At 41.8% G+C, this 15,127-nt stretch overlaps 1 protein-coding gene across 1 annotated transcript in view; it reads right to left on the reverse strand.

The window, feature by feature from the left end:
- LOC123763908 (salivary peroxidase/catechol oxidase) overlaps positions 1-15,127 on the reverse strand; it is a 77,747-nt gene that overhangs the window by 3,467 nt on the left and 59,153 nt on the right. The window contains exons 7-14 of the mRNA XM_069330166.1: positions 12,739-12,933; positions 9,910-10,037; positions 7,209-7,393; positions 5,182-5,425; positions 4,851-4,984; positions 1,885-2,054; positions 1,163-1,268; positions 626-907 (exon numbers count right to left, since the gene is read on the reverse strand). Of these exons, the coding sequence (XP_069186267.1) occupies positions 626-907; positions 1,163-1,268; positions 1,885-2,054; positions 4,851-4,984; positions 5,182-5,425; positions 7,209-7,393; positions 9,910-10,037; positions 12,739-12,933 (1,444 nt within the window). The remainder of the gene's footprint in view (positions 1-625; positions 908-1,162; positions 1,269-1,884; positions 2,055-4,850; positions 4,985-5,181; positions 5,426-7,208; positions 7,394-9,909; positions 10,038-12,738; positions 12,934-15,127) is intronic.

Raw genomic sequence — 15,127 nt, forward strand, 5'->3', positions numbered from 1 at the left:
GTTGACGTTCGAACATATCCAGAACAAGTGCTTCACTATCGAATTTTGTTCGAATCACAACGCTATAAATGCTTCACCCACGTACTACAAATACAAATAATCGCCAACAGAACCTAAACACCTAACCTAACCTATCCTATGCCTATATATACATAATATGCTAATATATTATAATATTAATTTATACTTGAGAAAATTCCCGTTTTGAATGAACAGCATGTAAAAATTTATGAATGCGTCTGTGGGGTTGACCGCTGAATGTAATGGACTTGAGTCGAGGACGGGCTGGTTGTGAGTCGTGTATAAACCATTTTTCAATCATAAACATTGGGTTTGGCGGGTGCATGGAATCACTTTTGGGTCTTTGTTTGGGGGACGGACTGCAGCGAAGCACTTGTTCCAGAAGTGTTCGGACGTCATCAGTTGTGAGTCAACCCGTCCTCCAAACAAAGACTCAAAAGTGATTCCATGCACCCGCCATGCCCGTGAAAGGCATAACACCTGCTCAGCCAATCACTTTATGTTGTAAGTGTAGTTAATACGAGGGTAGCTGGAGGCTACACTACACAACAGTTAAAATGCCTTCAGAGAGCAGGGGAAAGTGTAGCATGGGATTATTACTTACGTTGGTATTGGTTGTGGTACAGGGTATGGTGCAGGCTGTGGCTTGGACTGTGGTACAGGATATGGTACAGACTGTGGTGCAGGCTGTGGCGTGGGCTTTGGAGTAGGTCGTGGAGTGGGCTTTGGTGTAGGCCGTGGCGTGGGCTTTGGTGTAGGCTGTGGAGTGGGATGAGGCACAGACTGAGATACAGGCTGAGGGACAGGAACTGAGGAAGGCTGCAACACCTCCCGCCACAGTCGCGTGTCCAACCTCGGGTAGGAACTGCAGATCCGGGGTTGGTTCCTGAAAGGCAAAGTGAGAACCTCTGAACTATGAATATCAACTGACCTCCAGTCATTATAACCCCACTTATAAGAAGCAGTCAGTCCACTACGAGCGATGACACTATTCCCCGCCATCACCCTTTCCCACTGAACGGATTGAATGCTTGTTTATGACAACCAGGAAATGGATATATTTAATATAAATCACAGTAATTACATCATTGTGTAATTACTGTGAATTACTCTCCCACCTAGCACTATGGAGGCACCTCACCTGTTGTTGTCTGGGGTGAGGAAGGGGCTGGGCTGGAGGGAGTGGAGGCTAAGGTGGCCACACATGACGGAGGCCAAGCTGGTCTGCTTCAGCGCCTCCAGCTGACCTACGGACACCACAAACGTCGTAATGCACCAGGTGAAGCAGGGTGGAATACCCCACACAGAGGGAACACAAAACAAAGGTTAAACGAAGAAAGGAAGGGAATGAAGATTCTAAAGCAGGGATAATATATATACAGGTCATTGTGTTCTCAAATGGAATCAGGAGAACGCATGCCGTCAGAAAACCCTATCTTTGTCTCATTGAGTACATTATCCTATGATAGGTTACATCAGTTAACATTATAACACAAAAACATAACTCCCTTCCATACTATGAAGTACAGAGGTGGACACGTGAAATATAACAATTTAAATCAACAGCTGTTGCATTGTTGTTTTAAAAATGTCCATTTCTGCCGCAGTTGCTCGCTAACATACGCCCCGAGGATATTAGTGACAAAGACATCTATTAATGCCCATCTTTTCCATATTTACACTCCGTGTGATTTACCAAATGGGGATTTTATCGGACTATATATCTATTACTGAGCGATCTATGTAAGTAGACAGACAACCACTCATCATCTCTAGTACTGAGTGTGGGTTGAAATAGTACCTAATTTAATTGACTAAGTTTCACTTCCTAACATATCTTCTGCAAACGCATTTAACCATTACCTTTAGAGAATGGCTCAGGTTGTTTGCTGTTCTCGTACCAAAACCTGTCGCCTTTCTTGAGACTGGAGAACTGCTGGGCGATGATACAGGAGAGTGTGGGTCCCAGGAGGCCGCCCTGCGCCGCCACCTCCGCCAGCCCTGCAGGGAACAAGTCGATGTCCTCCACACTCCTGCAACACAAGTGTCGGTGTTACCATTGCACCTACTACTATATGAACCGCAACACAACATCGACCACCGCTACATACACTGTAGGGATTTATGACAATATCAGTATTTATATACACTCATTGTACAACAGTTGTTACCCGTCGCAATAAATGCTAGTAGACTATATCTCTTATAGTAATTGATGGTTGTATAATAAAGAGTGGTACTGATAGTTATCACTAGGTGGCCAGAGCGTTTTATAGTTTTCCTTTTCGAAGGTTTGTAAACGGAGAGAGTAGTTACCGCCCAGCCCTCACGTGCAAAGGGTCATCCTTTATTTATTAACTTTTGTGTTGTCAGCCGTTGGCTCCCGCGAGCGCCACCACCAATAATTATGAAGGAGTTGCGCCTTGGCTACCGTGGGGTGAAGACCTTTCACCTGACCTCTCCGATTGTTGCAGTCAGTCGTTGAATGGTGCTGGCTGTGTGAGGGAGGGCGTTGGTTGGTGTGTCGGCGACATGTCCTCTGGTTGGGGGCATTCGCTTTCGCCGGATTTGGTGGTCCCTGAGTATATGCCGTACCTGCGGTGTGGTGGGGGCTTTTCCCGTACCGAACAAGAGTATTTAATATGGGAGGCTTATAAGAGGAAGTATCCATCGAGACTGTTCCCTGAGAAATATGATATCTGATTATTTGTTGTGGTGTTGCTTGCGCCTGGCGTGGGTGTGGGGTGGTTTGTGTGTATTATGCTCTTTTTCAAATTTGTTATGTCTATGTTCTATTTACTATGTTATGTATATTGCTTTGTTGCTTTGTACTAAAACACATTACTATGTTGTCTTTACTATGTAATGTTTACTATGCTCTGTTTCCTAGTTTATATGTACTGTGTTGTATGGTGCTTGTTGTATTCCTTTGTTATATTTACTGCGTTCTACTTACTATGATGTATTTCCAGTGTTATATTTACCATGTTCAATTTCCTGTGTTTCGGTTCTGTGATCACAATTTGTTTTTCCTTGGTGCTGTCTTGGTTTGTACGCAGGGTTTCTGTGTGTCATGTGGCATGTATTTTTTCGACTGTGTGTTCTGTGTTATCGTTATGTGGTATGTCTGTTGTTGAATGGTGTGACACGTGGTCCATGTGTTTTGGTTTTGTTTTACGTTGTATATATGTATTTTTGTTTTGTTTCTACATTTGGTTCCATTGGATTTCTCTGTACATGTTTGTCGTTACAGGCACCTTTGGCACGCCCCGTCTGGGTAGTGCAGCTTTTGTTTTTTTGTATGTTCTTATGTATTTTTTTTATTGTTCTTTGTTTCACTTTTATGTTCTATTGCTCTGTGTGCCTTGTTATCTGTATTATTGTCATTGTGTGCTTTCCTGTGGGATGTTACTGTGGGATGTTACTCTGGTGTTACTGTGTATGCTCTGTGTTGTTGTTTTTGTTTTTGGTGCTTCGGCATCTTTTATGCTGTATTTACTTTGTTTTACAAGTAAAAAGAGAAAGAAAAGTAATTATGAACAGTTACAGGGACACGTTATCAACAAGCAGCCAGTAACATCACCTCATTCCTCTATTTAACACGTACTGCACAAATTGTACATTTAACCAAGTTAAGACTACTAATTATTTAACTGGTATTTGGATTATGGCTGGAAATAAACCTCTTGTGCACGTGAAGTGTGTAGGAATAATATTTTTGTTTAATTATTGTTATTTCCTGTGTGGAGAGTACGACATCTGCTCATATATGGAGACACTTCGCTTCCGAAAATATAATATAAACCAGCCAGGGAGCCTTATTAGGCTCCCATGATTGCAATTAATTATTATTTGTAATTTTTAATCATAATTACACAATATACATTGCACAGTATGCAAGAAGCTGTCACAATATAGAGCTGCTCAAGCTCTGTGGATGACGGGCATAACCAATGTTTTGTGCTGGAAAAAATAATTTGACCTCGATGAGCCGAGAACCCCGATCCTTTAGAAACAAACCGAATTCTCTTAAATATTGTTATTTTGATAATTTCTTCTTGTGCATTAAGAGACATTCAGTGTAACACTTAAAATATGCATTTCATATATTCAAAGCAAAACTTGCCAAATGTCCTCGCCCTAACCTTAATAAGCTGATCACTCCACAGTAATGCCTAACTGAATTAAAATTCGACCGATATTATATAACTTAATCATTCAAATATTAAAATAAATCACTTAGACACAGCAACAAAAAATATGATAATCGGCAAGCCTTGCCTTGGCGTCGAGTCCAAGTCGTACGACTGTTTAAAAAGTACGACTTCGTATATATGAATAAATATAAGTTAATCATCCTGAGCGTCTCCTAACAATATCCTGATGGCTTAAAGAACTATAAAGCTAAAAGTTATTTGAACATATCTGTACTGGATCATAACGGATACTAAATCAGATTATCCTTTTTATTATGAGATGTGAACATTGCAGACAAATGTTTAGGAAGTTTGCTTAGATATGATTTTAGGTGAAAGAGTTAAACTAGTACGACTATATCACTTAGGAGCTGGGATGTGAGTGTGGAGTGAAAGAACAGTACCCAGCCACTTAGACCATTGAGGATAGACCATGGACCCCGCTAAAAGCGAGGCCACAGCCCTACCGATCAGTCCAAGAGCAGTTTAGAATATAACACTTTTCCAAAGAAAATCCCTTGGCAGCATTAAACACATTATTTAGTAAAGCTTAACATTTACACATCATCAAACGTGGTGTGTAAACCAAACCCTCGATACATGCTATACACTGCAAGTGAGAGTGCCGCTAACCTGTAGATCGTAGCGAAGCGGAAAGCCGTCTGTGGGTGCATGACTGTAGCCAGGTCGTCGAAGGTGGACACCACGGGGAGGCCACAGGCCTTCCGCCACACTGTGTACGACGGCAGCCCGTGATCTCTCCCCCTCTGTTTGAATAATTTGTAGAAAAAGACTGTCAGTTCGCCATGATCAAACCTGCCGGCACTATAGAGAACTACCCCCTACCCCACTCATATACATACGGCCAAATGCTAATTACCTAACAATAGGTAATTGTTTGATAATTCCAAATAGGTAATGGTAAACTTCCCATTTGTCAAATACAAGGAAAAAAATCTGTTACCTGGATGTTGAGGGCCATGAGGTCTAGTCCAACAGCGTCTTGTGGTCTGGCGAAGAGTTTGTTGGTGAGTGTGGGGACGATGTAGGAGTCTGCCGCCTGGGAGTGCGAGGTGGCCAGGCCGTGCAGCAGGTCCGAGGGACTCGTGCCGAACTCGTGGAGCACGTGCGGGCCCATGAAGCTCCCCAGAAGCGACACATTCCTCCCGGCGCCCTCCAGGATGTCGTTCACCAGAGTGTGACCAAACCTGTGGAGTAGTAGCACCAGGTGTAATTATTTGCCGCTTTATATACCTTGTGTACGGTCCAAGAGTACACCGTGCACGGTCCAGGCGTACACCGTGCACGGTCCAAGCGTACACCGTGCACGGTCCAGGCGTACACCGTGCACGGTCCAGGCGTACACCGTGCACGGTCCAAGCGTACACCGTGCACGGTCCAGGCGGACACTGTGCACGGTCCAGGCGTACATCGTGCACGGTCCAGGCGTACATCGTGCACGGTCCAAGCGTACACCGTGCACGGTCCAAGCGTACACAGTGCACGGTCCAGGCCTACGCCGTGCACGGTCCAGGCCTACACCGTGAAGGGTTGAATATACGCTACACTTCACACTTAACGTACAGTGTACGCAATGTGTGAAACGAATGTACGTTCAAGAGTATATTCTGTCATAGCCCGTTTTCTAATTGCTAAAGATTGTGTACCATTGATTAGGATGAATTAAGCTAATCCAAGTTAGACTGGATTAGATTATATAAGCTTTAATATAAATCCATTTGCAATAAAAAAGTAGAATCTTTTCTGCGTGATATTGGGTATATACATTTTAAGTAATACTATTTGTGTTTTTTCTCATTTATTTCATAATTAGGTTTCCATGTTCCACATGAAGAACTTATTTGAATTTTATGAAATACTAGCTAGTCCCACTGTTGTCTGTGGTGTCCCACTGTTGTCTGTGGTGTCCCACTGTTGTCCATGGTGTCCCGTCCCACTGTTGTCTGTGGTGTCCCATTGTTGTCTGTGGTGTCCCACTGTTGTCTGTGGTGTCCCGTCCCACTGTTGTCTGTGGTGTCCCACTGTTGTCTGTGGTGTCCCATTGTTGTCTGTGGTGTCCCACTGTTGTCCATAATGTCCCACTGTTGTCTGTGGTGTCCCATTGTTGTCTGTGGTGTCCCACTGTGGTCTGTGGTGTCCCACTGTTGTCCATGGTGTCCCACTGTTGTCTGTGGTGTCCCACTGTTGTCTGTGGTGTCCCACTGTTGTCTGTGGTGTCCCACTGTTGTCTGTGGTGTCTCACTGTTGTCTGTGGTGTCTCACTGTTGTCTGTGGTGTCCCACTGTTGTCTGTGGTGTCCCACTGTTGTCTGTGGTGTCCCACTGTTGTCTGTGGTGTCTCACTGTTGTCTGTGGTGTCATACAATTGTCTACGGTGTTCCACTGTTGTCTGTGGTGTCCCACTGTTGTCTGTGGTGTCCCACTGTTGTCTGTGGTGTCCCACTGTTGTCTGTGGTGTCCCACTGTTGTCTGTGGTGTCTCACTGTTGTCTGTGGTGTCTCACTGTTGTCTGTGGTGTCCCACTGTTGTCTGTGGTGTCCCACTGTTGTCTGTGGTGTCCCACTGTTGTCTGTGGTGTCTCACTGTTGTCTGTGGTGTCATACAATTGTCTACGGTGTTCCACTGTTGTCTGTGGTGTCCCACTGTTGTCTGTGGTGTCCCACTGTTGTCTGTGGTGTCCCACTGTTGTCTGTGGTGTCCCACTGTTGTCTGTGGTGTCCCACTGTTGTCTGTGGTGTCTCACTGTTGTCTGTGGTGTCTCACTGTTGTCTGTGGTGTCCCACTGTTGTCTGTGGTGTCCCACTGTTGTCTGTGGTGTCCCACTGTTGTCTGTGGTGTCTCACTGTTGTCTGTGGTGTCATACAATTATCTACGGTGTTCCACTGTTGTCTATAGACCTAACCGTCTATAGGTAGAGGTAAATGACCTGCAGGTAGAGGCTACTACTAGCAGACGAGACTTGAGCAAGAACCTGTAGGCAGCGGTGGCGAAGCTGTTGGCGATGGAGGAGTCGACGTTCGGGTCGTAGGTGGGGTGAAGGCCGATGGGACTCGGGTACAGGTCGAACTCTCGCATCAGGGCGTCCCCGAGGATCAGCGGCAGGAACTCTCTGTAGGTCGTCTGCTGGATCAGTGCTGCCACCACCCGGCGACTCTCCTGACGGGGGAAACACCAGGAGATGAGACGTGTTTCAAGTGAGAAATTAATTATGAGGAGAAAACTCATTAACCACAAAAGACAAAATACGTAAAACGGCGACAATTTGTTATAAGAGATCTGACACTGTCCCACAATCGGCGCTTCTTGCATCGGTCGAGGAACATCGGTGCCGGAAGCGCCGATGTTCTCTAGGGACTATATTAAACAACTAAACATCCGCACTCCCGCAGTCTCCAGGGGGCTCACCCACCACTCACCACCTGGGACTCATCCCGGTCTTCCTAGTCATATCCTGAATCCGAGTGGAAAAGGCACACTAATAAACCAGTACAGTTGGGTTCGTTCTCGAGTTTCAATCCCTCGCGGAACAGAAATGGTTAGACTAGTAAAATCGTCAATTTTATAGAGGTGACTTGATCATTGATCACGAATTTGTAACTAAACTTAATGATCAAGTCACCTCTATAAAATTTACTATGGAGACTGAAACTGATAAATGTTTGCCATTCCTAGATGTACTTATTCATAGGGAAGATTTTTCACTAAAGTTTAAGTCTACAGAAAACCTACGAATAATTTATCTTATGTTCATTATTTCTCAGGGCATAGATACAATATGAAAAAAAATCAATTTTTTCTTCAATGTATCTAAGAGCTCATTGAGTTGTGAGTCCAGAATTCCTAGATGAAGAGTTTAAGAATATTGATTCTATTGGTCTCAGGCTTTGTTACCCATTGAGTTTTTTGGAAGTTTGCCGTAGCAAAGCACGTCGTACATATTATAATAATATATGCAGTGAAAAAATCGCCCAAAGAATGTGTTATATTTACCATATTTCTCTGGGTTTAAAAATATGGTCCAAGGCCTTGAAACTTTTTGATATATATATATATATATATATATATATGTCGTACCTAGTAGCCAGAACTCACTTCTCAGCCTACAATGCAAGGCCCGATTTGCCTAATAAGCCAAGTTTTACTGAATTAATATATTTTCTCCAATTTTTTTCTTATGAAATGATAAAGCTACCCATTTCACTATGTATAAGGTCAATTTTTTTTATTGGAGTTAAAATTAACGTAGATATATGACCGAACCTAACCAACCCTACCTAACCTAACCTAACCTATATTTGTAGGTAAGGTTAGGTTAGGTAGCCAAAAAAAGCTAGGTTAGGTTAGGTTAGGTAGGTTAGGTAGACGAAAAAACATTAATTCATGAAAACTTGGCTTATTAGGCAATTCGGGCCTTGAATAGTAGGCTGAGAAGTGCGTTCTGGCTATTAGGTACGACATATATATATATATATATATATATATATATATATATATATATATATATATATATATATATATATATATATATATATATATATATATATGTGTGTGTGTGTGTATATCACGAACATAAACACGTGATTAAGAATGTGACAATGTCAGACCACGGAGGAAAAATGAAACAGGAAATTTCCTTAAGTACTTTCGTATATTAAATACATCTTCAGAAGAAGACCTTCTGAAGATGTTAATATACGAAAGTACTTAAGGAAATTCCTGTTTCATTTTTCCTTCGTGGTCTGACATTGTCACATTCTTAATCACGTGTTTATTTTCGTGATATACACACACATATATATATATATATATATATATATATATATATATATATATATATATATATATATATATATATATATATATATATATATATATATATATAATGTGTGAATTATTGAAATAAATTTTCACTAATAAATTTATTCGTGATAAATTAATGAAAATAATAGCCTGGATGTAGTGCCTTGCTATATTATCCCTATATACAGTATCCAACACATACAATAGTGTATGTGAGCATCATGAACCCGTGTGACCTCTGTCTTGCCCCTCCCTCCACGGTTGTCTAAGATGCTGACCTCATTTCCGGTGTCATGCTCAATGAGATCTAATATTAATCAAATCAAATCAAATCAAAGGTTTATTCAGGTAAAGTACATACATACAAGGTAAGATACAAACATTGATGGATTTATAGATAGAGATAGTACATACAATGCCTAAAGCCACTATTACGCAAAGCGTTTCGGGCAGTGTGAAACTGATAATAATCATGTGAATAATGTGAAATTATAATTTGAATCTAAAATAATGTTTACCACAAACGTAACGATTAAATGTATGTAAACTAGATCATACGCTCATGGTAGATCTTTCCGTCGTCCTCACTCGACCATGTTTACCCCGGGTCCTAGCCTCACCTACCTGGTAGATCCTCTCGTCGTCCTCACTCGACCATATCTACCCCGGGTCCTAGCCTAACCTACCTGGTAGATCCTCTCGTCGTCCTCACTCGACCATATCTACCCCGGGTCCTAGCCTCACCTACCTGGTAGATCCTCTCGTCGTCCTCACTCGACCATATCTACCCCGGGTCCTAGCCTCACCTACCTGGTAGATCCTGTCGTCGTCCTCACTCGACCATATCTACCCCGGGTCCTAGCCTCACCTACCTGGTAGATCCTCTCGTCGTCCCAGTGGGGGTTGATGGCGGCGAGCTGGGCGGAGAGGCCCTCGTGGACCCGCAGCCACAGTGTGTGCATGGAGGTCAGGGCGGGCTGTTCGTTCACTCTCTCGTCCCCTGCGAAAACAATACAATTTGTTACATGTATATTCTGTTTTAATTATTAAAATGTTCTCGGTATATACGAATGTCGCGTCTAAAATCTAGACGGGTGTTCCGGACGAGCGTGTTTGGTCATATTCCCCGGTGCTGTCAACCGGTCCTTTCAACTAATAAGTTATGGTGACCAACGTGCTATGAAACGTTGCGGCTCTCAACAGCACGTTTTCAATGCATTGGCTTGAAAGGTTAGGTTAGGTTAGGTGGGTTGCTTTGGTTCGTGCATTTCTGGTTAAGTTAGGACGGCGGATTTCGTCCGTTGGGACAAATATAGAGAGAAGTGGTTACTTGTACTAACATCTCGGCCACGCCCCCAGAGTTTAGATGACTGTGTTTCCTAGTATTATTTATTAACCCCTTATTGACAATTTTAATAATGTTATAAATCATTTTTGTTTACTTTTGTCTAATATTTTAGCTTTATTTTATTGCAGTTAGCTTTATTCAATAGACTCAAGATTTAATGTCTATCAACCTCCGGACGGCTATTAAATCCACCATATAGGTTATTGACCGACCAGCAAGTGGACTTCGGACCCCTGAACATAGTCCAGGACTAAAAGGAACTGTATGCACACACACCAAGAAGCAGGTGCACCTCTGCGTGTGCGTCTCTCTTCCTGAAATTGTCAAAGATGCCTAATTTTGCAATGATATAAAGACCGATTCTTGCTAAATCGTAAAAAGACATGTTATAATATTTAATCTCATTATGCCATGCGTTTGGGAAAGTTTTCCTTTCACCTGATACCACTGTTCATCTATGTGTTAATAGGTACCAGGGAGTTAGGCAGCTGTTGTTGGTAGCATTCTGGGAATGGTTAAGTGTTGGCCTACGGGGAATCTCGATTAGTCTGCACAGGCTTCCTCTTCCTAACAACGGGAACCAAACCTACTCAATATTCCAATTACCTAGCGAGCAAAATATGCTCGAATAACGCTTAATCAACATCTACAACGTTGATTCATTGTTACATCAAATCATTAACGTAAATTGCTCAGATTTGCTCACTGGGAAACTCTCCAGCCAAGTTCAAGTTAAAAACGTATTCTCATACTTTCTGAAAGAGTCACCACAGAAAACGTATGAGGGGGAAACCACTCTATAAGGTAGAGATAGTCCAGTTATACAACAATACTTCAGAGGCCTTGATATACCATCTAGCTTCCGCTACTTACGCTATAAGTAAATAAAATAAGTTTGTAATATGCAGTTGTTAAATGAAAGTATTCTAGAGGGGACAGATTGTTACTGCCTTAACAGAGCACTTTCTATGGAGACAGCCACTACTTTACATTAGTGTTCTCACTAGAGTGACTTGGCAACATCCCAACACCCAAATGGATGTTTGAGAAGAGAATGAACTTAGAAATATCTCCATTACATGTGCAATAATCAGGAAGAGCACTGACAAATTAAAGGAATCTGAAACCCAAGGAGTAAATGACCTTAAATTCAAACCCACAAAAATCCTGAGTAACGAACCTGTTCACATTTATGGACGCGCGGAAACTACACATACAAAGGACATCCAGTAGGTGAAGTGTACTTGGACCTCTCTGAAACAATTGATGAAGTCCCTGTGGTGTAGTGGTAAGACACTCGCCTGGCGTTTCGTGAGCTCTTTGGCATGGGTTCGTATCCTGGCCGGGGAGGATTTACTGGGCGCCAATCTTTAACTGTAGCCTCTGTTCACCCAACAGTAAAATGGGTACTTGGTTGTTAAACGATTTGGCAGAGTCGTATTCCAGGGCATATGGGATTATAAGGACCTGCCCGACACTCTACGCGTGCTGGCGGCTGTACAAGACTGTAAACAACTCTTGTATAAAAAATACCACACGAAAGACTGCCACAAAACTACAAGCACATAGAATAAACAGTGATATACTAGAGTGGATAAAACCATGACTGAAACAAAAGAGCAAATGGTCGTCCTGAATGGAAGGGAATCTGATAGTGAAAAATGATGAATGGATTTCCTCAAGGTTTCATATTGAGGTAAATGTCCTTCATACATCAAGGCTATAGGTGGAAAAAATCATAAACCCAATCATCGAATTTGCAGATGACCCAACGATCTATGGAAAAGTAGGAAGCGAAAACAATTTTAAAGCTTTGCAAAGCGCTCTTCATAATTACTAATGATTAGAAGAATGTCAAATGTTATCCAGTGTTTTAAAATACAAAGACCCTTGCATGTAGGGCATAACAATACCCATCATAACTAACATACGAACAGCACTATCATGCAGCAGATTAATGAAGAAAAGGGCCCAGGAGCTATGGTCCACAGGAGCTATAGATCAAAGTTGCTCAGCAAGTAGAAGCTGCGATAAAAAAAAAACTAGGAATAATCAAACGGACTTGTGTTGTCAAGGAAACGGAAATAATTATTAGGCTTTACAAACGCTGGTGCGCCTCCGAGTTCAAATCTCTGCGCAGATATCTGGCAAGGTATTAATACTTCAACTTTCCTGTGCAAAGTTGAGAAGTAAATGAAGGTAACAGAGATGGCTATAGACACACTTTGGTTACATGCGCAAAATATCCATCTCTTTTTTTTTTAGACTATTCTCATTTATATTTCAAATTCTATCTGCATGCCGTCCTCGGCATGCAATAAGTACTGTTGTTTGAAGGAGTAAAACAACTGACCTGCCCTGAAGCAGACTCCACTATGACCACATGTGACTTGGGGCAGGAAGTGGCCCTGTCCGGCGCCCGGACCTCTGGACCTGCGGAGTCTCCCTCCCTGGTGCGTCCGGAGGTTGGCAGCGACCTCTGGAGTGGACCCGTACACCGTAGACCCGTCCACGTACGCTGTCACCTGGTTCAGCTGTTCTCGAGGACCTGACGAAGAAGACGAGACTAAGTGCTTACTTGTTGAATAAAAGGTTAAGGATACTGAATAGCTGGATGAAAATGATGTGAATAGACTATTTCAGTTGGCCTCTAAAAGAATCAAAGTGCTCAGGGGATTGGCACTCAATGTCGGAAAATCCGACACCATTTAATAATAATCATACAGATAATAGCTGTATTACCAACAAGTTACCCATAGAAAACGTAACTTGTAGTGGAATTACCATCTAAAGAAAACGGGATATCATCACCACATACCATTATAATTCACCAGCTATTCTGCTGGGAATTATTCTTAAATACATTAGTCTTTGGACTTTACCATCATAAAAACATCTTATATAAATTAACTTAATTATCAATATTAAAGTAGAGTAAATGTGACCCTTCTATCACGTTCTGAAATCTGGACAATGTAAGCCAGGCGTCAGAGAGGAGGAAGGAGGGAGCCATTGTTGTGTCACCTCCGAGACGTGTGGAGCAAATTTAGCTCCTATCATATCTGGACAATGTCGGCCAGTAACGTCAATAGTATGGAGTGAAACAGCCATTGTGTTTATATTGAGACCAGAGGCTCACACGGGAGCAAATTCGGCTCCTGTTAATTTTACTTGGACGTAGTGTTATGGAAACCAAAGGTACCATCTCCAACACGATGTCTACAATTCAAGTTAAGTGTCTATCCGAAACCCGTTTATCATTCATTTATGGCCATTAATGTCAGGATATAGGGTGACCCGGTTAGATCGCGAAATCGCCTCAAACTAAAGGTAATTAAGCCAGGTCTTCATGTTCCATGTACTGTTTTCTCTGATATACTTGTCATATATAGGTATCTGGCTTCACAGCTAGCGCACTTTTGACAGGTCAAGACGAGGATGCAAGATTTGTGCACCAGTTACTGGGTGATATGGAAGCTACCTCAAAGAGGATAATTTGGTGTCTACACCCTAGTTATACCTGGTGGACTAACCTGCTGTACTATAAGATAAGGAACCTCTTTAATGTATGTAGTTATTTCTGTAGTTTGATTGGCTGCATATATATATTAATTTAATAACCCCCCCCCCTAATGTGTAGAGGATCGATTTGTGAGATTATGAGATTATTGCAGAAATACAGTCCACTTATCATTATACAAATTGCTATCGAAGTATATAAATTAACGTAAATATAAATTCATATAAATTAAATAAATATAAATCTCACAGGTCGGTTCCCACATTATTTGGTCCTTCGAACCGGATTATTTGGACCTTCGGAACCGGAATATTCGGTCCTATGAACCCACATTTGGTCATCTTAGTACCGGATGAACCAGTTAACCAGTGGATTCATTAAATAAACTAGTGCAGTGTTATTTAAACAAAGCCAGCAGTCAAGACGGCAGCGTAGCCTCGAGGGAGCTCAGGAGCCTCCCTCAGCCCAGTTCAGCTTCGTCAGCGGTTTCATGCACACCCACAGATATTTGGTGGCGTGTTATTTCGTGAAATGACAGCGCTAATATAGAATCCAGCCAAATTAGTGACTGTGTCTTCGCGAGATTGTTCACGGATTTCGTGGTGTTACATTTCGCGAGAGATTATCTACGAATTTTGTGGACTTTATTTCGCGAGGTCACTAATAATATTTAATACTTCTAGATAATATTAGAAGTTTCATAGAGGCTAATTAAGAGGCTATTATCAATAATTGTGTATATTATTTCTCCAAATAGAGAATTATTTAATATATACTGCACTAGTGTTCACAGTATAATATTTACTAATTGCCAACCCACAACAGGGTAGGATATTACCATTGACTAGTTGAACTATTATCGTTCATCCTAGTCCCATTATTACCATAGTCAGTTGTACTATATTGAACAACCTAACACCATTAATGAATGGTCCAGACCCTATTTTGGGTGTAATTTTTATCAACTCGAGTTGAGTTGTATATATAATAATTTACTTATGATCATTACACCTTTGAGTGATTAATTAGTGTCTCTACCATCCTAGGGTGATATAGAAGAGCTAACCTAAAGGTACTTCCATGACACTGGTTTATCACTCAAATCATTAGTGTGTATGATTGTATATATATAATGTGTATTAATTTTAAGTGCTAACCTCTAGTAGAGGTAGGATTATTGCCTAGTGAGTTCAGAATTGACCCTAGGCTACCATCAGTGTTT

The sequence above is a fragment of the Procambarus clarkii genome, chromosome 23 (assembly GCF_040958095.1).
Source record: "Procambarus clarkii isolate CNS0578487 chromosome 23, FALCON_Pclarkii_2.0, whole genome shotgun sequence".
Taxonomy (NCBI): domain Eukaryota; kingdom Metazoa; phylum Arthropoda; class Malacostraca; order Decapoda; family Cambaridae; genus Procambarus; species Procambarus clarkii.